Source organism: Convolutriloba macropyga, chromosome 13 (assembly GCF_964194025.1).
Source record: "Convolutriloba macropyga chromosome 13, txConMacr16.3, whole genome shotgun sequence".
Taxonomy (NCBI): domain Eukaryota; kingdom Metazoa; phylum Xenacoelomorpha; order Acoela; family Convolutidae; genus Convolutriloba; species Convolutriloba macropyga.
Genome location: NC_134480.1, coordinates 31,777,346 through 31,798,030, shown reverse-complemented (window position 1 = coordinate 31,798,030; position 20,685 = coordinate 31,777,346). Strand labels below are relative to the sequence as shown.

The 20,685-nt window shown below is 35.5% G+C and overlaps 2 protein-coding genes across 2 annotated transcripts in view; one reads left to right on the top strand and one right to left on the bottom strand.

Moving 5' to 3' along the window:
* LOC142351909 (26S proteasome non-ATPase regulatory subunit 5-like) overlaps positions 1–16,537 on the top strand; it is a 225,450-nt gene extending 208,913 nt beyond the window's left edge. The window contains exons 3-9 of the mRNA XM_075404167.1: positions 1,152–1,296; positions 4,358–4,600; positions 8,846–8,971; positions 9,481–9,654; positions 10,285–10,417; positions 12,670–13,005; positions 16,263–16,537. Of these exons, the coding sequence (XP_075260282.1) occupies positions 1,152–1,296; positions 4,358–4,600; positions 8,846–8,971; positions 9,481–9,654; positions 10,285–10,417; positions 12,670–13,005; positions 16,263–16,438 (1,333 nt within the window). The 3' untranslated portion in view covers positions 16,439–16,537. The remainder of the gene's footprint in view (positions 1–1,151; positions 1,297–4,357; positions 4,601–8,845; positions 8,972–9,480; positions 9,655–10,284; positions 10,418–12,669; positions 13,006–16,262) is intronic.
* Positions 1–20,685, bottom strand: part of LOC142351907 (coronin-6-like) — a 560,192-nt gene that overhangs the window by 98,954 nt on the left and 440,553 nt on the right. The window lies entirely within an intron of this gene.

Genomic DNA, 20,685 nt, shown 5'->3' with positions numbered 1-20,685 from the left:
TACTGCCGGATGTTAAAGATGTTGACTGTCGACAACGTGAAATTTTCAAACTCTAGAACAGTTACACTGAGAGGTGACGAAATGAATTTGTGTTGAGAACATGCAAAAAAATAAATCGATTCGCGAAGCACACTGATGTTTTTCAATCTGCAGGACTGAAAAATTGAATACTGGAGATCATGACAAAATTTGTCAATGAAACTTTTTCTGAAACCAGCATCTGCACGTGGCAAATTGCTTGCGATTGTAACACATGCAGAAAGAACATGGCATTGTTTTAATGAAGCCGATAGGGACCATCTTCACTCAGCTACAAGCTGAAAATTCACAACAACAAGAGCTCACTCGCGTAGTTTTGCTACGAATGGGTGGGCAGTGACAGTTTTTAACGAGTAAAGAAACGACTGAAGAGATTCTACTATAGGACTTTTGTGATTCCGGCGCTACTTTTAATTGATGGAAATACTCGTAAATTTGCCAATCATTCGATTTTCCAATTATTAGCTGCGATTAACCATCTCCTGGTTTTCTTTTTCGTCGACATGACTCATATCACTCTCAAAAGTGACTTTTGTTTACTTGATTTGATTGAGATGAAGTCAGCCGAGTATCTATCACTCTAAATGAGAATTATTTGAGGGCAGCTAATAGAAACAACATATATGTTATACAGTATATTCGGACAAAAACATGACATCTCAGCTATCAGTTATAGAAACAAATTTTTGTGCTTCGGTCTGTTTTTTCTTGAAGCTAATTGCTGGAATTTGGCTAGTTGTGTTTCCAATTTCAATCAGTTAATTGTTTGCCTGTTCAATTGTCAATTTAGTAATTATTGCAATTATTCAAATTCCTTGACTCTTGTCTCTATAGATCCACGTAAAATTATAGCCCCATTTTGTTAGAATTGGTAATTTGGGAAATCATCGCTATTATTGGAGGGGTTATATTGGGGAAGGAGCCCTGCATTACTCGACGCCCTGTTTACTGCTGCATCTCTTTATGATGGAACAGCGCGCGCGAGAAAGGGAAGCAAATAAGGAGGACCGGTACGCTGTGATCATTAACGAGTTTGGGAAAATTTCCTTTATAGATACCTGGTTTGTTAAGTAGATGAGCAAGTGTAGCATGTTGAGGTAGTTTTGTTATAGAGAAGAGGTCAGTATTTGTGTGGATATCCTCTCTACGTGTGTAGAGGCGTTAGATGGCGATGCACTGTTCTCAGCATTCGGTGGGAACCTTTCTTCTGGGCTACTGTCAAATGATGATGAAGTTACCCTTCTCTGCATCAAAACGGTAAAAATAATTTTAATTAACCAGTTGAAGATTTCTGGCTCTCAGTTTAGTAGTTACTTTTATTTTTTTTCTGCCAACTTCTCGTCTGATGATTTTTTTCCACTGTCTAATTTAGATTTTCGTCCTCAAAAACGGGATAAACAGGTAAAGCGCGCTGGGAATTAAGTTGCTGAATAGTTCTCTTAGAGCTTACTAATTTTTTGCCCCCCCCCCACCCACCCAATTACCAACATACAATCCCCCGTGCCACCTTACTGGAGTTGAGATTTCAAATTCCTGTACGCAAAGCATTGCAAAATAAATACTAAACCGAAGAGAAAATACTGTCGCGATGCTTCTATTCGGACGATGAAATTGATTCCTTCAGACGGCATTAGACTGATGTCAAGTTTTCTAAAAAGAGATTGTGGCACTTGCATTCAAACGAGATCTTTGAATTGCATTCGAGAGCAAAAATTGAAATTCTGGTTAGTTAACAGCTAGCTAGAGGTAAAAGAATCAATAAATTGAAAGACGTTTAACTCATTTATAGTTTTCTCTTGATTTGGCATGTTTTTCAAGTCTATTGTTGAAAGTATTAATAGTAGTACAAGCAGATTAGCGTTATTAGCATTATTAGCAGTACAAGCACATAGCGTTAAAAATGTAAATATTATACGGAAACTTATAACTATTCGAAAAATGCTAAATTACAAGTTATTTATTAAATATTCTGTTGATATGGACCGATGCAGTTAAACTGATGCATAAAACATTAAGACTTAATATTAGGACAAAATGCCTGCAGACTTTAAAGAAGAGAAAAGACAGAAAAGAAAGAAAAATTCACATAGCTGATTGTTTTCGCTATTCCTTTTGTAATAAAGAATTTTTTTCAGCCAAATATATTCAGAATATTGTCAAATTTTTAATGGCACAATTGTACCACCAACAATGGTACTTCAAAACAGCAATAAATAGTGATTAATTTTTTAAAAGTGGTTTTTTCGTCCGTGGCTTCTCAAAATTTGTGTAATTTTGAGTCGCTCTGATTGAAAATTTTCTGCAGCTGAGCTCAGTTGTTGGCAGTTTACTTTTAGCAATTTGCGCCAAAATTAGGAACATTGTTTTGAGTTCTGTCTTATGAAGCCCCGGGCGAAGTAATCTACCCACAAGAGTTGGACACAATCAGTGCACTTGCTCCAGAAGAAAACAGTTCAGTAAAATCGAAAACCGGCCTGACGTTTAATAGGAATTGGTCCGACTTTAGTCTGTTTGTTTTAATTTTTTTTACAATTTGGTTCATTGGATGCTCTCGTTTTTGGTTTGTCTATTTTTCAATCTTTTTGCAATTCTGAGTTACTAATCTTCTATCAGGTTTATCTTCCAGTCAAGTTTGTGAAAAAGCCAAAACCAAATGCAGTATCTAAGAGCAAAACAAAAGAACGAAAAAGGCACAACCAGGCCTGTCTACATTGCTCTGATATATAATGCTATTGCTGTTTGTCGGGAACTTGTTAAAATAGTTTCGAAAAGAATAGCAGATTTGAACTTTGTCTCTTGGACTCTTCATATTTCAAATAAAAGTTACACGTTTCTCAAACACACGCTGGTAAACGTTATTCATAGCTCTCAAACGAAGCTTGTGGCAATCATATTAGTCCTGTCGGTCTTTTTTATGCGATTTTTCGCTTGACCGATTTTTTGTCTGACGCTTTTGACTTTTCGTCCTCAAGAATGGGTGAAGCGTGGTTCTTAGAAATTCATCCCACACCCCACCCACCCACCGCCCCCACATAAGTCCCCCCAATTCACCTTTGCACGCCCGCTGTGGTGCACCCCCGCTGCGCTCACCTTACGCCCCGTCGAGTAATCTAAAGCTAGCCTCACTATGCCGTGGCTAGCTTCTGAAGAAGCCAGCCGGTCGTTTGAGAGCAATTCGCCCGACGTTAGTCGGTTATGTGTGGTGTTTTTTCGAAAGTAAACCTTCGGAAGGTGTGACGTGACCTCAATGTTTTTGCTCTTCTTGACTAAGCAGGAAATTTTTTCTAACAAGGAAATTTTAGCAGCTAAGTGATTTACATCAACAGCGAAATGGAACAGAAAATGAGGCAGATTGAATTTTGAGGCTATATGGCTATAGATCTGCAAAATTTTGAACCTCGATAACTCAGATATTGCAAGCGAAGAAAACTTTGTTAGGCCTATTGAACTCACTTGAGACCGAAGCGCTATTTTCAGAGTTTTATATAGCGTGGATAATGAGATGTTGAATTGGAAATACATACTTAGTTACAGTCATCACTATCTATTATAGCGCATAATTGTATGTACTAGTAATGTTAGGAAATAAGCTAAGCATTAGATCTTACTGCTCGAGCTATATCGCTAAGCATTTAGCCGCCGCGCTCAGCTGAGCTTGTTGTTGTTTCTGGTTATTCCTCTGCTGCTGGGCTTGAATCGCCAGCCAGTGGATTGAATCCTCGCAGAGTTGGAAAAAGTGCCTTCTACTACAAATTCACTGGTTTTTTATAGTGGTGGTTTATACTTTCTGCCGGCTGGCATAGTCTGATTGGTTGATTCACTATGTCCACATAGACTACAGCAATAGCACAGTAGGATTGCATCAGATAGCACTAAAAATGATTGAGTTGTTTTGTTTTGTATGTAGCACTGCTACACTATCTTGAAAAATTTGACAAAAGTTGTTGCATTTTGCTGAGCTCATGTCGAATTATGTAAAGTTTTACTAAATTTATGCAAATTTTACGAAAAATTTTAAGGACCAAAGGAGGAAGTTTCGCCAGTTTTTATGATCAACTGGGGGCACTTACCCTAACCTAATGATAAACTAGCAAAATTATCTTGTTTTAGGAAATTGAAAAAATCGAAAATTTTTAATAAAATAGTGGACGCTTGACGGGCTTTCCTATGATACCCTTCATATATTTCTATGTACATGTATCAAACGGCCGGAACTTGGCTGGAAAAAAATTCCTTTGGGTATGAATTTCCTCTTTTGGGTGGCATAACATAAGCATTTGATTGCTTAGTTGAAAATGTAACTTAGTTCGTTCTTTAGGTGAAAAACATTCTGACACGAGGTAAAATTAGCATATCCTCAATTTACTCAGACAAAGAGCTATTTGCTGCTTTGATTAAATGTGTGGAGAGATCGCTTGAAGTTGCCAATAAGAGTTGCTCGACAATCAAAATGATATTAACCAATCACAAGCGATTGACGGAGGCGAGAATGTGGAACTACGTTGAGCAGGAGTTTCAGAAGTACCTAGATGATGATGTCATCAAGATTAGAGTCCAGGAGGTAAGAGGAATTTCATATATTAGTATTAAATTCTATTGGTGCTGAAATTTGGACCCCCCCCCCCCCATTTAATTTATTTTTTTAAGATGGATTTTGAATTTATAAAACAGTTAGTCTTAACACGTATTTCATTCAGAAGCAATTTTGCAACTCGTAGGTGCTCTCTTTTATTAATAGCCGCACAGCAATATCTGGGGCTATTATTGGCCTTCTCTTGGTTTTTTACTACTCGAAGAGGAGTATTGGTTTTCTTAAGGTTTTTACCGGAAGTACTATTTGTTCAGTCGGCGTTTTGACCTAATATTAAAATTGAGAAAAATTGCCGTGTGAACTAACTTTTCCTGAGCGAGAAAAGTTTATTGAACAAATCTGAACGAATATTGCTCTTGAACTCATTTTCTGAACACAAATTGGTCTTCAGACATCAAATTGTAGAAAGAGAACCTGCGTTTAACATAAGTATATGGCACAGACTAACTCAAATTTGCATTTGTGTACTTATGAAGCATTCGGAAAACCCTTGTTTTCTATCTAAAAGAAAAAATTTCAACAGTGTCAAATAGCTCTACAACTATCAGACATTATTATACAGTTAGATTTTTGATAGCCGCCGTCAGCCTCTCAACGGCTATTATTAAGAGGAGTATTCGTTTTCTATCGGTCTTTTTAAGACTCGAAGAGGAGTATTGGTTTTCTTAATGTTTTTTTTACCGGAAGTACTATTTATTCAGGCGGCGTTTGTACCTAATAGTGAAAGTGAGTAAAATTGCCGTTTGAACTAACTTTTGCAGAGTGAGAGAAGTTTTTGTTCATGCGCAGCGTTCAGTGAATGACTTTTTGACTTTCAAGAGATCTTTTGAGAGATTGGCGCATATAGATGACAGTTTTTGACGTGTTTTCGTCCATTTGGCCCAAATTTTGTTTATCTTAACTTGCTTTTTTAGGAAGTAAATTTTGATCGATGCCGCATTTAGAAGTAAATTTTAATCGATATCATCTTGAAGTAAATTTTGATCGATGCCGCATTTAGAATTCAATTTTGAGCGATGCCATCTTAGAAGTAAATTTTGATCGATGCCGCATGAATATGCAACCATCTGAAATTGATAACATAATGTTCCTGAGAGCTTAATAATGCGTTTCCAGTGCAAAATTGGTCCATATTTCTCATTTTTTGGGTCAAATTTTGGCTTTTTTCAATTTCTTCATTTTTCGCTCTTTGAGCGCTCTTTTTTAGCCAAATTAGTAAATGTCAACCTCTTTTTGATAATTCCTTAATCTGAATTAGATGCCTTTTTGACGTGAGTTTATTTACTATAAAAAGTCTTTTGGTGCATCGTCGGTGTTTTTGGTTTCGTTTTGCCGCTAATTGAATTGTTTTTGGCGATAACTCTTTGAAATTCAGTAAAAACTTTTGCTATATTTCGAACTTTTTTCCAAATTGATTCGCGATGGAGCTGTTTGCACTATTTGCTTAGACAGGAAGATGGCTATATGATGTTCTTCATTGTTGCTCAATAACAAAAAAATTAATCTTATGTTACCTCAATTTTTTTTCAGTTTCATTTTTAAATCAGTTTCCATTGAGTTTTTTTGATTTTTCAGAAATTGTGAATTAGTTTTTTATCGTCTTACAATGTATGTCTTTTAAATTTTGATCGATGCCGCATTTAGAAGTAAATTTTAATCGATGCCATCTTGAAGTAAATTTTGATCGATGCCGCATTTAGAATTCAATTTTGAGCGATGCCATCTTAGAAGTAAATTTTGATCGATGCCGCATGAATATGCAACCATCTGAAATTGATAACATAATGTTCCTGAGAGCTTAATAATGCGTTTCCAGTGCAAAATTGGTCCATATTTCTCATTTTTTGGGTCAAATTTTGGCTTTTCAATTTCTTCATTTTTCGCTCTTTGAGCGCTCTTTTTTTAGCCAAATTAGTAAATGTCAACCTCTTTTTGATAATTCCTTAATCTGAATTAGATGCCTTTTTGACGTGAGTTTATTTACTATAAAAAGTCTTTTGGTGCATCGTCGGTGTTTTTGGTTTCGTTTTGCCGCTAATTGAATTGTTTTTGGCGATAACTCTTTGAAATTCAGTAAAAACTTTTGCTATATTTCGAACTTTTTTCCAAATTGATTCGCGATGGAGCTGTTTCCACTATTTGCTTAGACAGGAAGATGGCTATATGATGTTCTTCATTGTTGCTCAATAACAAAAAAATTAATCTTATGTTACCTCAATTTTTTTTCAGTTTCATTTTTAATTCAGTTTCCATTGAGTTTTTTTGATTTTTCAGAAATTGTGAATTAGTTTTTTATCGTCTTACAATGTATGTCTTTTAAATTTTGATCGATGCCGCATGAATTTGCAACCATCTGAAATCAATAACGCAATTTTTCTGAGAGCTTTATTACGCGTTTCCACTGCAAAATTGGCTCATATTTCTCATTTTCTTGTCAATTTTTAGCTTTTAATTAAATTCTGCATTTTTGGCTCTTTGAGCGGACTTTTTAAACCAAATAAGTAATTATGTTAACGTTTTGTTGATCAATCCTGATTTGGATGCCTCTTTTTGACGTGAGGTGTTTTGTTTCATAAAATTGTACACATAATGATCCGATTTTGGCGGATCTTTTTTTGTACTTTGAGTTTATTTGCCATAAAGTCCTTTTTGTGAACATTTGGTTTCGTTTCGTTGCTAATTGAATTGGTTTTGCTGATAATTTCTTAAAATTCAGTGACAATTTTTTACCATATTTTGAAAAATTTTGTCAAATTATTTTACTATTCCGCAATTGAACTGTTTCCACTTCTTACTGAGTGAGGAAGATGGCGATATAATATTCAACCTGGATTGCTCAATAACAATAAAATCCGTGTTTTACTACCTCATTTTTTTTCAGTTTGATGTTTATTGAGTTTCCAATTTAGTTTTTTTTTTTATTTTTCAGAAATTTCGAATTAGTTTTTTATCTTCACAATATCTTTTCCCCAATCTAGCATGTTTCTTTCTAACATTCTCCTGAGACCTATAGTTTTTTCGCTCTCCCTTTATTAAATTGAAATTTATTGATAAAACTTTTTTTTTGTTTGCAATTGATTTTTCTTCACATATGGCATCGAGGTTTTGCCAGCTTCACTTCTACAAATTTTGAATAACACTCTTTTTCTGCTAATATCTATGAGGCTTGGTTTTCGTAACATACGAAGTTTTGCGTTTGAATATTCTGTCTTTTTCATGGTTAGTTTCGATCTGATCAATTTTTTTCGTCATTGTTTAGTTTTATCGCGTTCTTTGTGATTTAATGCGAAAACTAACGTTGGTTCATAAGGAGCCAAAGGTTATTTGGTTACCAATTAATTACTGTTTTTGTATTGTAAAATAGCGTTTCGACTGAGAGAACTTACGGAAATTAATAAATTTTGTAATGTTTTTCGGCCATTTCTTGCAGTATTTAAGTTTTTCTTCCAAAATAAAGTTTTGAGAGCCTAACTTGGCTTAATTTTTACTGCTGGCGTACTTTGATGTTTTCAATTGCGTACAAAAAATTTGGCTTGTTTTATATATAGGAGTAATGTAATTTTCTTAGTTCAGTTGGCTTATCTTTATTTTTTGACTGAATTGTTTTTGTTTTTAGTAGTCACTTTAGTAGGAACCATATCATTTGAAAGGTAATTGTCTCACGAAGACGACTCTTCGAGTCGTTTCCGGAATTCTACCGGCTGTGTTTTTTTTCGTCGTCAAGATTTTTGTTACGACCATATGACGTCACAACCACTTCAAATCTGCTTTTCGTTCTTCCGTTCATGCAATTTCAACTGAAATGCGTGCGTGACGTCGGTTTTCTCTCTTAGTTGAGCGAAATTTTTTGTTCATTTGTGTGATTAATGTTTTGGTCACATGTGACCACTCAAAAATGACTTCCTCACTTTGAAATTGACTTTTCTTTATTTAATTCAAAGAAATAATGTCAAGTGAATGTGTGTCACTCTAAATGAAGGTTATTTGATAGCAGCTAATAGGCAGCAATAACTTATACAAATTCTTAATCAAAATATGACATATCATCTTTTAATGAGAAGAGTAGTTTTTTTGGTCTTTTTTTTGAGACTGCAGATCTAGAGAGCTATTGCGGCTATTTTCTGGCAATCTGCCAGCTATGTTTGTAAGTTCTCTATCCATTTTCAGTTTTTGAAGCTGAGTTTTGCAAAATAGAGTTTATTGATTTTGTTTTAGTTGCTGGTGGACTGTTGCTGTGAAAGTGAGGAGTGTTTCAAGTCGATTTCTACATGGACTATGTTTGAAGAGATCATTACAGATTCGATATCAGACGATATTCTTATACAACTCAACACATTCATGGTAACTAAGACGTGAACTATAACCACCTAGAATTAAATCATACATCCTTTCTATAATTTTAATGTAATGACAATTCCAGCCACTTGGTTGGCTGAACACACCATTGTCTGCACAGAAATGTAATTAATTGCTCTCGAACGAAGTTTGAAGCAATTATTGTTAACGTGTGTGTTTTTAATGTAATTTTTTGCTTGACCGTTTCTTCTAGAACCTTCTGTGGTTTTTACTTCTCGGGTGACATTTTCACACTTGACTCTGGGTTTTTTTGATTGAATTGAATTGCGCGAATTCTGAAATTAAGTTGCTAATATAAAACCAACTGTACGACGTTTGTCGTTTGTTTTAATTTGTTCACACAGAATCGCAGAAAAAGTTTGTCCTCGAGGAAAAGTAAATGGATTTCTTTTTAGAGGCGTCACTTAGACTTAAAATATGAACAAGGTGAATTTATTGGTGATAAAAAACAACTGCGTCTATTCTGTGTGGAAAATCAGATAAAATGTTTACAGATTCTTTCAAACCTTGCCTCCTGTGAGCATGGCTTTGAATACTTGCAACAGAAGAACGTGTTCAAAACATTCTCTGATCTACTAATCAATGTAGACTCACACCCTTTCTCAAGCGTTGTTCTCCCTGGCCTGCTCAAGTTCTTCGGAGGTGTGTGCCAACATAAGCCAGATCAGGTGAGTGAAAATTTCAGTTGTTTTAATGACTTCTATTGTCTCAATTTTCAAACCCCCCCCCCCCTCATTCGTATCGGCTTTTGGATCTATTCTTTCTGTTTCACCCACCCACCCCCCCCCCCCCCCCCCCAGTGTTTTTATGACCCCCCAGTTACACAAATTGTATGTTGTTATATAGCACGATACTATGTAAAATAGCACGTGCGCCCGGGGGTCATAAAAAATTTATGATCACTAAGCTGGGGGGGGGGGGGGGGGGGGGGGTGCGAAACGGAATAGATCCCGGCTTTTTTTTATAAAAAACAATAGTAGGCGAAGCGTAAAGTACTTCCAGAGGAAATCTGGTATGAAGTCTTGTTTTGTTAAAAGTATTATAATTTTGCTAATTTCTACCATCTACAAGTCAAATTTGTTATATATCGCGGGATGTGGTGAATTGAAACTTGTAAATCATATTCGCACTAATAGCGGCTGAAATAGAAAGCATACAAAGTACTGTGCTCAGAGTTTGTCAAAAAGGTTGTTATATTAAATATAATTGGCTGCTTTTCCGAACAAGTTAGCGTCCATAGACAAAATTTTGTAATTAGCTTCCAGTTTTATAAATTTAATTGCAACTTTGTGTAACAGGTTATGTCACAGCATCCGGAATTCCTGACTAAACTCTTCACGCAGATGTCTCTCGGAGATACTCTGGCCCTTGAGACTGTTGGCTTCATTGCCAGAGGGTCCAGTGGCAAACGCATACTCAACTCACAGAAAGGTACCAAGTTTAATTAATTGTGTGCCTTTTTCTATTGTCATCACTAATTACGCAATGCGGGAATACCCAAAATAATCAATTCATGTCTTAAATATAATAAACAATAGGGCTGGCCTAGTAATGTGCATAACACAGAAATTTTGGACATTCAGCTTTGGTGCAAGAGGATGACCAACCGGGAAGCTGCCCAAAGTTCTGAAAAAATACAGCCGTATTTCGAAAATGTGCTTTTAATTCTTAATAAAACAAAAAACCCTTTAAATGGATTAGTTTTAGAGATTGCGTGACTTAATGTACAGTCAATATTAATGAATGAATGGTTCCATCAATTAAAAAAAAAGATAAACTTCATCAATTGGAAAACATTTTCTCGCCTGTTTTTCTCGAAGTTCTTCATTTTAAATCTCTCAAAAAAGTGGATTATATATATCTAAAGTATTAAACTTCAAAAGCAAACAAATATGTTGAAGTAATTTGCCTATCATTTCTCGGAAAATTTCAAAAGGGGATTCACCACTGCGAAACAAAAATTGATTTCGAATACCATCACCTCAAAGACAAGAAATTTGTACAGAGAACTTCGACAGACATCTAAAAAAATCACGAGGTTTCTCGAGAGCTCGATTCTGCTTTGGTGTTCTGCTAAGTCAGTCATAATTTCAACTTTTGTCAACTTTTTTTGTTCCTTTTGTTACCTACTTTTTGATTCTTTATAACTCTTAAATTCGACAAAGCTAATGAAAATAAAATGGGTTGATTTACTAAATACACTATGGTACCAAAATGCTACGTACACCGGAAGATTTTTGAAAAAGCATCAAACATCAAATAATAGAACATTTCAAGTTCAAATTTGTTCTCTAATAACGCGTCATTACACCTTTTACTTTGTTAACATCTAGCAGAGAGTTTGTATAGTTTTCATACAGGTTTCTAATGACATCTTGGTCAATTTCGTTCCAAATTTCTGACACTTCCTAAATTTTTGCGAAAAACTGCCTGTTTTTGTAATCAGTGCTTCAAAATCGCCCATAAATTTTCAATAGGATTCAGATCTAGACTGTATGCTGGCCATTCGAGTACCTTCCACTCGTTTTCTTGGATAAATTTGCCGATAATCTTCGGTTTATGCACAAGGGCATTATCTTGTTGCAAAATAATGCCCAGGAAATGCATTTTTTCTTTGTCATATTTCAAAATTTCCACATAACCGACAGCGTTTGGCTTGTTTGGACACTTAACAAGCATTTTTCGTCCGTCTCATAAATGATCGTTTGTCCGAACACTGTTTTTGTATTTTTGTCCATGAAAATCCGACATCTCGTAGCGTAACAACTTAGCAAACAGCGATAGAACAAAACGATTTAACCATCTTTTCTGTTTAAGCGGAGAAAATAAGAATAAAATTTCTCTTAAAACTTTAAATTTCACACCTTTTTTCACGAATCATGCTTTAAAAACAGAAATCATGTTGTACAAAGCCGTACGTCTGTATAATTGCTGAGCATGGCCTTTCACCAGTTGAAATAAGCTCTTATCTCTAGGCAACTAGTGTAATTCAATGACGATGCTTTAGCGTTTCACCTAAAATTGATCAGTGGTACTCTTGTTCTCTACCTAAAGGAATAAATTTCAACAGTGTCAAATAGCTCTAGAACTATCAGACATTATTTTACAGTTAGATTATTCGCTTTGCTGTTTAGACAACCCTCGTATAACCCCAATTTATAAGATAAATAATATTTTGAAACGGCAAATCTTATATTGGAATATTCCATGTTAGTTTCGAAGAGATCTCTGTCATTTTCGATTTAAAACAGCAAAGCTTGAGAGTTTTTGGAGTTCATTCCAGAAGTGAAAACGCTGAACGGTGACTAAATTCAAACAGCATTGAAAGCAACTTCCAACAACAAATTTGAGAAGCAACAAGACTTAAATTTTTTCAGAAATATCCGGCCCGAGCTACGCATTGGTTGCGACATTGATTTGAAGGAAGAAATTTATAATTATGCTTCTCGGGCCTAGGTGTCCACCCGTATTCTACCGTTAAAGCGCGAATAAGCAGTTTCCACTCTTAAATAGCGTGAAAAGTGTAATTTTGAGGAATTTACACTTTTTGTACACTTTTTCCCCCGTTATTTTTGGGGAAAATCCTCGGCCCGGGTTGGCAGGTTTTTCGTGCGGTCAATTTTAGCGCCTCATTGTGAGAATTTTGTTAGTTAGCAAGTTTAAAAGCTAGCTGATAATTTCAGAAAGATTCCATTCAATTTGTCTGCACCTTGCCGGCAGCCTGTGCCATTCCACGGACACCAATCAACGAGTCAGTGGAATGTTTGTAGCTGCTGATCTTTTCCACACTGACCCAAAAGACGCCGAGAATAACGAAATCTCGACAATAACGAAGGAATGGTGGATGAATCTGGGTTTGACGTGGAACTATCTCTTAGAACAACTTTACAAACCTTTTGAAGATGTTAAAATTGGAATTCACCTTTTGCTGGCTAACTTGTTACCATATCATGAGTGGGTGCTACGCAGTTTCAATAACTCAGCAGGATTCATGGAGTATTTACTCGGAAGACAGACTGGTTAGAGCAAAAAAAAATTTATCCTTTCAGGTCCTTCTGGCCCTAGCTATGCAATGGTTGTGACCTTTTGAACAGGGAATTTCTATGTATCCTATGCAAGATTTCCGTTCAGTCAGCTTCAAAACCACTACAATCTCACAGAATTGGGAAATGCAATTTTAAAATCAAGATTTTTCCATGAATTTATTTTTGAAAATTTACGCTCATACTGATATTCTTTTGGTTTATTTCTGGCAAAAGAAGCCGGAGATATAACTGGGCGGGCATTTTTAGGCGGTTCATGTTTTGAATGAAACTGAATATGACCAAAAAATCCCAAGCCAGTTTTGGGTCACACTTTTATAATTGCCACTATGGTCAAATTGAATGAAGTTGTAACCTCTGAACAGATCACAAAATGATCATTTTGGATATACATTTTTTGATGCAAAATCTGTCTTAGAGACTGCTGTCATCGGAGGGTGGGTTGAGAGCATTTATCAGAATACTGGTGCTAAAGGTTCTTCGCTTCACGGTGTACTTAGCAGCTGCTCCCCTGTGAAAAAAAAATGGTCGGAAAACCGCGAAATCGAATTTTGGCCCACCACTGGCAAATTTAATGTTAAAGCACCTTCTCCAAACTGCTTTCCGCCTATAGTTTGCGACGAAATTTGAATCACATAGTTTCAATAAATTTTTTATGCAGAGTTGATCGTTTTGAAATTTTCCGTGAATTTGGTTTTTTAGTTGTCATTAATCAGAAAAATCAGAATAAGGAAGCTTCTTCAAAAGAATCTTTCACCGGACACATTTTTGGAGATTTAGATTAACAGTTTAATTTTTCCTCAAAAAATGTATGTGGCCGTTGCTTAGGCGCTGTGGGTCTTTAACACAATGTTTGCCTGCCTATAGATAATCTTATATACACATTATAATCATTCAAGTTGTTTATGGTTTACAAAAATACTATCTTTTGATGCACATATTTTTGATGGAGCCTACGTGTCCTTTTGATTGATAGTGGCCTTAAACAGTTATTTGATTGAGTTTGGTTTAACATAAACTAAGAGCTATGAAAGTCGTTTTTCTTTTGAAAGTGTAATTGAAATGAGAGAGCGAGCAATTTTTGTGTTCTTATCATTTTGCTAAAACTATCTGATTAACTGCTCTCAAAAGAACTTTGTAACAATTGTAGTTCTGTAGTATTTTTATGCGATCTTTTGCTTGACCAATTTTTCGTCTGACGCATTTGACTTCTCGTCCTAAAAAAATGGGATAAACAGCTAGCGCCCGGAGCGCATTAAGGGCTCTTATAGCCTTTCAGCCTACGAGACTCTAAGTATGCAGTTCAACGAAACTGTTGGGAAGACATATAAATTCATGGTTTGCAGGGCCACACAAACATCAGCCTCCTCACTCCCCCACCCTTGCTTATCGTTGTACCCGTAACCAACAACCTCCCATTCGTAAAAATTAAAACAACCAACGTTAGTCGGTTGTTTTAATTTTTACGAATTGAATGTCTCCAATAATTCTTATGTAGATGTAATGTAAATCTGCCACTGCTTTCTATTTGAAAATATTTCAAAAGAAGTTTTTTTTAAAGAACTTTGAAACAAATCTTTGGCAACAAATCTTGCATTTTCATTTCGGCTGTCATTTTTAGTTGCTCTAGAACGAAGTATTTAGCAATTTTATTAATGCTGCTGTCATGGCGCGTGACCAGTTTTTCGTCTGACCCTTTTGACTGTTCATCCTCAAAATTATGATTGGATAAACGGGTAACACCCAAAGGCCATTAAGTACTTATAGAGCTTTTCGTCTTACTAGACTCTATTAAGCTAAAGCTGGCCTCCCTAAGCCGTAGCTAGCTACTTGAAAAGCCTACAGCTCGCCAGTCATTTGAGAGCAATTCGCCCGACGTTAGTCGGTTGTTTTAATTTTTACGAATTGAATGTCTCCAATAATTCTTATGTAGATGTAATGTAAATCTGCCACTGCTTTCTATTTGAAAATATTTCAAAAGAAGTTTTTTTTAAAGAACTTTGAAACAAATCTTTGGCAACAAATCTTGCATTTTCATTTCGGCTGTCATTTTTAGTTGCTCTAGAACGAAGTATTTAGCAATTTTATTAATGCTGCTGTCATGGCGCGTGACCAGTTTTTCGTCTGACCCTTTTGACTGTTCATCCTCAAAATTATGATTGGATAAACGGGTAACACCCAGAGGCCATTAAGTACTTATAGAGCTTTTCGTCTTACTAGACTCTAAGTATCTGATTCCACGAAACTGTTTTGGAGACATAAATTCTTGCCCCCTTGCTTCAAGCCACCTTACCCCAGCCCCTGCACATCGTTCCTCCGTAATCTAGCGCGCTCCGCCCGAGCACTTCCCGCAGCGCTCACCCCATGACCCTTCACTTAAGCTAAAGCTAGTCCCCATAAACCGTAGCTAGCTGCTGAGAGCCCGCTGCTCATCGGTCGTCTGAGAGCAATTCGCCCCATATTAGTCCTTTATGTTAAATGTGTTTCAATTTTTTTCTGTGCGTTGTATGACCTTAATTTCTAAGCGGGATTGTTTTCTTCGTAATTGGGGGTGACGATGTTCGTTGTTGAATTTTAGTTGCTCAAAAAATCTAGAAACTAATTGGGCCTGGGCCCTGTTGCTCTTTTTTCGATTCGTTTTTTTTGCTCAACCGTTTTTCTCAAGCTCAAGTCGCTGTGTGCATTCCACTAATGATAGGGCATAGATTTATTTTGTGAAAGGGTATCTTTAAAAGATTTGAACTTAAGCACATGCGCTTTGGCCCCCAAAAGCTAGACACAACCAAACACAACGCTAACGCGCAAATTTTTGCTCCTTGAATTTCCAATGCTGCAATAGTTTATTTTGAGCTTAACTTTCAGCATGTCATTACGAGAAAATTTAAATAAATATGCAAATGCTATAGAAATTAGTTAAGTGCATAGTTTAGATTTTTTGAAGGCGTTATTGTTTCAATTTAAAATAGCCGTTATTTCAAGTATGCATAAGAATATGGCACTCAGTTGAAATTCTATTAAAATTTATTTGTTCCTGTGTTCGGTATGAAAATGAAACGCCTGGATGGTTTAAAATGTGAATGAAAATGAACTTTAAAATGGCCTTCTTAGCCTATTTGAAGAACCCTCGAGAAGCGAAAAAGCAATCTGTTATAATTTTAGTTAGCCATCAATAATTTTACAGCAGTATAATTTTGCTTGGGGAAAATGATGTGCTTAATGCTGTGTTGTTTCAGAAGTGGGCAGAGGTGTGGCTTTGAGCAAGTACGACTTAATTTGCAAATTGGCCGACAGTGGGAAAGCAAGGGAAGTGTTTGGAGATAGGACTTACGTGAAACTACAAGCATACAAATCAAATGGGCCATATTACTCTGGAATTACGGACCCTCAAGTTGCAATAGAACAAGACTGATTAATTAGAACATTGTTTAAATATAGACTCATGATACTATTAATCATGTAAATGAAACGTTGATTGAAACTTATTAAAGAATTCAATTGTTAATGCCAATCATATCTTAAGTTGTGAAATTTAGGGCTATTTAAGTAACCGGTGAGAGATAAAAACCTAATTTGAGATAGACAAAAACTGAAAAACTTTCGTTTTTTACTTCCTGCTGTGTATAACTTTATTTGAGCAGTGAAAATAGTTGCGCATAGCTGCTGATCGAATGCGCTTTTACTAAAACGTTGGCGAAATGATAAATTATGTTGAAAACATGGTCAATGCCAACCCTCAAGAAATTTTGTTTCACAACGGTATGAAATTTCCAAAGATCGAAACAACAAAAATCGAAGAGAACGCCATAACAACTCATTTCTCAAGTTACAATTGATAGGTTGACACCAGCAAATATCGCAATGCATTAGTTTCACATCGACAAATATTTAAGAATTTGTAGTCTAAATAATCCAATTGTAGTCCAAATAATCATAGTCCAATTGTAGTCTAAATAGTGCTAAAAACGTAAATTAATCTCAAACGAAGTTTGTAGCAGTTATATTATTTCTGTTGACTTTTCGACTGACAGATTTGCGTCTGACCAATTGACTTTTTGTCTTCAAAAAGGGAGCTAAAAAGGTGAAGCCCGGAGGGCAGTAAGTTTCTGACCAGTTTTAAGCTTTGTCACTGGTCTATAAAGACACGATTTACCGAAAGATGAAAATTATTGTGAGTGGAATTTTTTGTTTTACATATCACCCTTCCACTCCGACCCGCAACACCCACCTGGTTCCGCAACTCGCCTAACCTTCAGATTCCCCCGCTCAACTCCCCTCCCTTATTTAACCCCCCAGCCCCCCCCCCCCCCGCCCCAATAATGCAATCCTTTTTTCCTCCTTTCCCCCTCACAGTTAAGCATAAGCTCGCTTCCCTGATTCGCATTAGCCAATGATAGGGCCAACCGCTCTCCAGTCGTCTGAGAGCAATTCAGTCCTCGAAGTTCGTCAGTTATGTTTAATGAATCGTCCAAATTATATTTAATTAATAGTACTACCAAATTTTTGATCATTTAAATTTTGTCCTCGAAAACTGGATAAAATGGGTAAAATTGGAGGACGTTTAGTTGCTGAGCGATACTCCTCGTGCTTTACTATAGTCTAAGTATACGTTTCACCGCTGATGTGCAATTTAATTATTTTGAGGTCAAATTTGGAAAATGACCGTTGAGACTCGCCATTGCGCTCCACCCACCTTGCTTACGCTTCCCCTTGACTATAAGGCACCCCTCTTTATAAATTTCTCACTCTCTTAAGTTAGTGTAAGCTAGCCTTCCTAAGCAACGCTACTCATCATCTGTTTGAGGGTCATTCGCTCGACATCAATTATGAACATTTGTAATTCACTTTTTCGCTAGATTTTTTTGACATTTAATTTCAAAGGAAGGAAAACCATCAGATGGCAATTGAAAATGTCCAATATGTTTATGATTACATACGCCTCTATAGGAGGGCATTAAGACCTTTCATTAACCAAATTTCATGCGGTTACAAAAAGAGCATATTTGCCCCCTCCCCCACATATGTTCAAATGAGTCTTCTTCGAACGCTAAAAATGTGGTAGACCTTCTCGTTAATGAGAATAGGCAACAAGTAGATCAAAAGAGAAATTAAAGGGCAAAATTAATTGACACTTGTTTTTTTTCGAGCACAAATTTTTTCACAGTCATGAAAGCGGTTATCTACAAAATTAAACAATTAAATAGGTTAGTCTATTCGTCCAAAGGAAGCGCTTAAGACCTGTATTTTATCAGAATTTGTCTCACGTCTACAAACAGAACCTTAAATATAGACAAAAATCAAAAATTAGGTTCCTTTTTGTGTGAAAAACCCGTGCCGAAAACAGTAAACTCATAACGAATTCTTAAAAAATAGATTATGTAAACTTGCAACCCCTCTCGACAACAATAATTTCATATGTGACCTTTAATTAACGAGACTCAGTAACAAATAGACAGAAAAGAACAAAAATACGAAGTTAAAAACCGTTAATTTTTTTTAAAAACAATTGTTTTCAAAGTCATGAAAGCCATCAGCTATCTACTGAAATCAGAATAAAGTCTCATTTATTCCATCCTGAACTGTTAATGAGACCTGTCATTATCCAGATAATTTTCTACGACAAAAAAGACAATAAAAACTACAGGTAAAGACGATTGCAAAAAAATTCAATCAAATTCTTTCGAGAAAGTGGTGTCGAAGCCGTTAAAACCATAATCTATGCCTTTCAAGACTTTTAAATGTTCAATTGTGTCCCCTTTTAAACGTCAATACTGTAATATGTGAAATGTCAATATTGTGATAATGTCACAAAACGAGAAAAAAAAACGTGAAAAACGGGCCAATACCTATAAATTAAAAATGAAATTTAATGGTATCAAAGCCAAAAAACCAAAACTTAAACCGCTAAAAAGAATAAAATTCAGTAGAAAGAACAGGACGAAGAAGCATTTCTTCTTTGTTGAGACTAGGCTACAATTTGACCAAATTAAAGGGAAAATAGTGGTGAAGTTCAATAAACCACTTTATTTAAAGAGCAAACACTTTTAAATGTCAAAACGATCATAATACTTCGAATAAAGAAAATAGATAAATTAATATGAAATTGTATAGGATGCGATTTGGACCTATCAACAGTCAGCTTTGATGTGAATTGTTCTTTTCTTTATTTAACATAAAAAAAGGAAAATTTTTTTTAAACAAGACCGACTGATTACAATCCGAATTATTTTAATTAAAACCAGCCCCGCTATTCTTGTTTGTCCTTTTAGAATAGACAATTGTTTCCAATGCTTTAGATCTAGAAAATTTGTTAGTTAATATATCAAAAAAATGCTGCGTTATTGATAATCATAGAGTAAAGTTAGCAAAAAACGGCAAAATTTTGATTCTAGACTACTATCAATGGAAATAGAAGTAAAACCAGCTCCCTTTGTTATTTATAAAGATTGTGTTTTTTGTTTTTGGGAAGTGCACTTTCGGCAAATATAATCAAAGTGGACTAAAAAGCCTATTTCGGGCAATTTTTGCTGAAAAAGGCTGAAGTTTTGAAAAAATTAGCCAAAATTATAGCCAGAAAAATTATATCAAAATAGTCAACAATGCTTTTTTTGTTTCTAAATTAAAATCAACAGTACTATTGTTAACAATTTTTTTTTAATTTTAGCAAAATTGACGAAATTTTAGTGCAAAATTCCGGAAAATATAAATAAAAAGAACGGAAATCCGTCTATTCTTCACAAAACTTCAAACCCCAATAACTCCCTGTTAAAAACGAAATGCAAAAAAAAATTTTAATTCCGTATTCTACGCTGGAGGGGCTTTTTAATGATACCACTCACAACTCTGTACGATGAATATATCGATTGGTCAAAATTGTCTGAACAAAAAAAACCCATTTGAGTATATAGTTCCTCCCTCCTCCCCCCCCCCCCTCAAGAGGGGTCGGAACAAAAAATTATATGCTTCATCTATATAACAATAAATCTGTCGAAAATTAGGACATGGAACGAACATCTGAATTAAAATTCGTTTCTTCAGGGCCTCGGGGTTCAAACAAATGCCAGTTGAAATACGAGTAATAAAATTGTTGGCCTTAATTTTAAAAGGTAGATTCAGCGTAACTATCTAAAGACTTTGCGGCTAAAAGCCTTAATTAGAACATGCTATTTTTTCTAATTTGTTACAGTTGAGTAATTTTGCAAGTACTTTAATCAACTCTATTGCATGTAAAGGTGGCTGTAAGGGATAATTGACAACATTGCATCGAGAATTTTGAAGTTCTGCCTTTAAGTGTTTCAACTGGTATTCGCTCAATTTCCACAAATAAAAAAAAATTATGTCTTATCATTTGCCTCGTAAGTCAGTGGAGGGAAAAATTGGGGACAAGAACAGAAGAAATACGTTTCCAGGAAGGTAGCGAGAGTGATTCGAACCGATCAGTTAGGAATCAACGATCGGTTAGGAACCAAGATTTCACTATTTTACCGTAAAACTTCCGATCGGATAATCGGGTTTAGGTCTAAAATCACATTTTTGAGTGAATTTATTGTTCAAAAAACAAATAAAGAAAGTATAAGTGTCAATAATTAACAGGATCTAAGATTTAAGAGGCTCAGATGACTAAATATCTTCCAATTTAAATGAAAAATGAATGAGCAA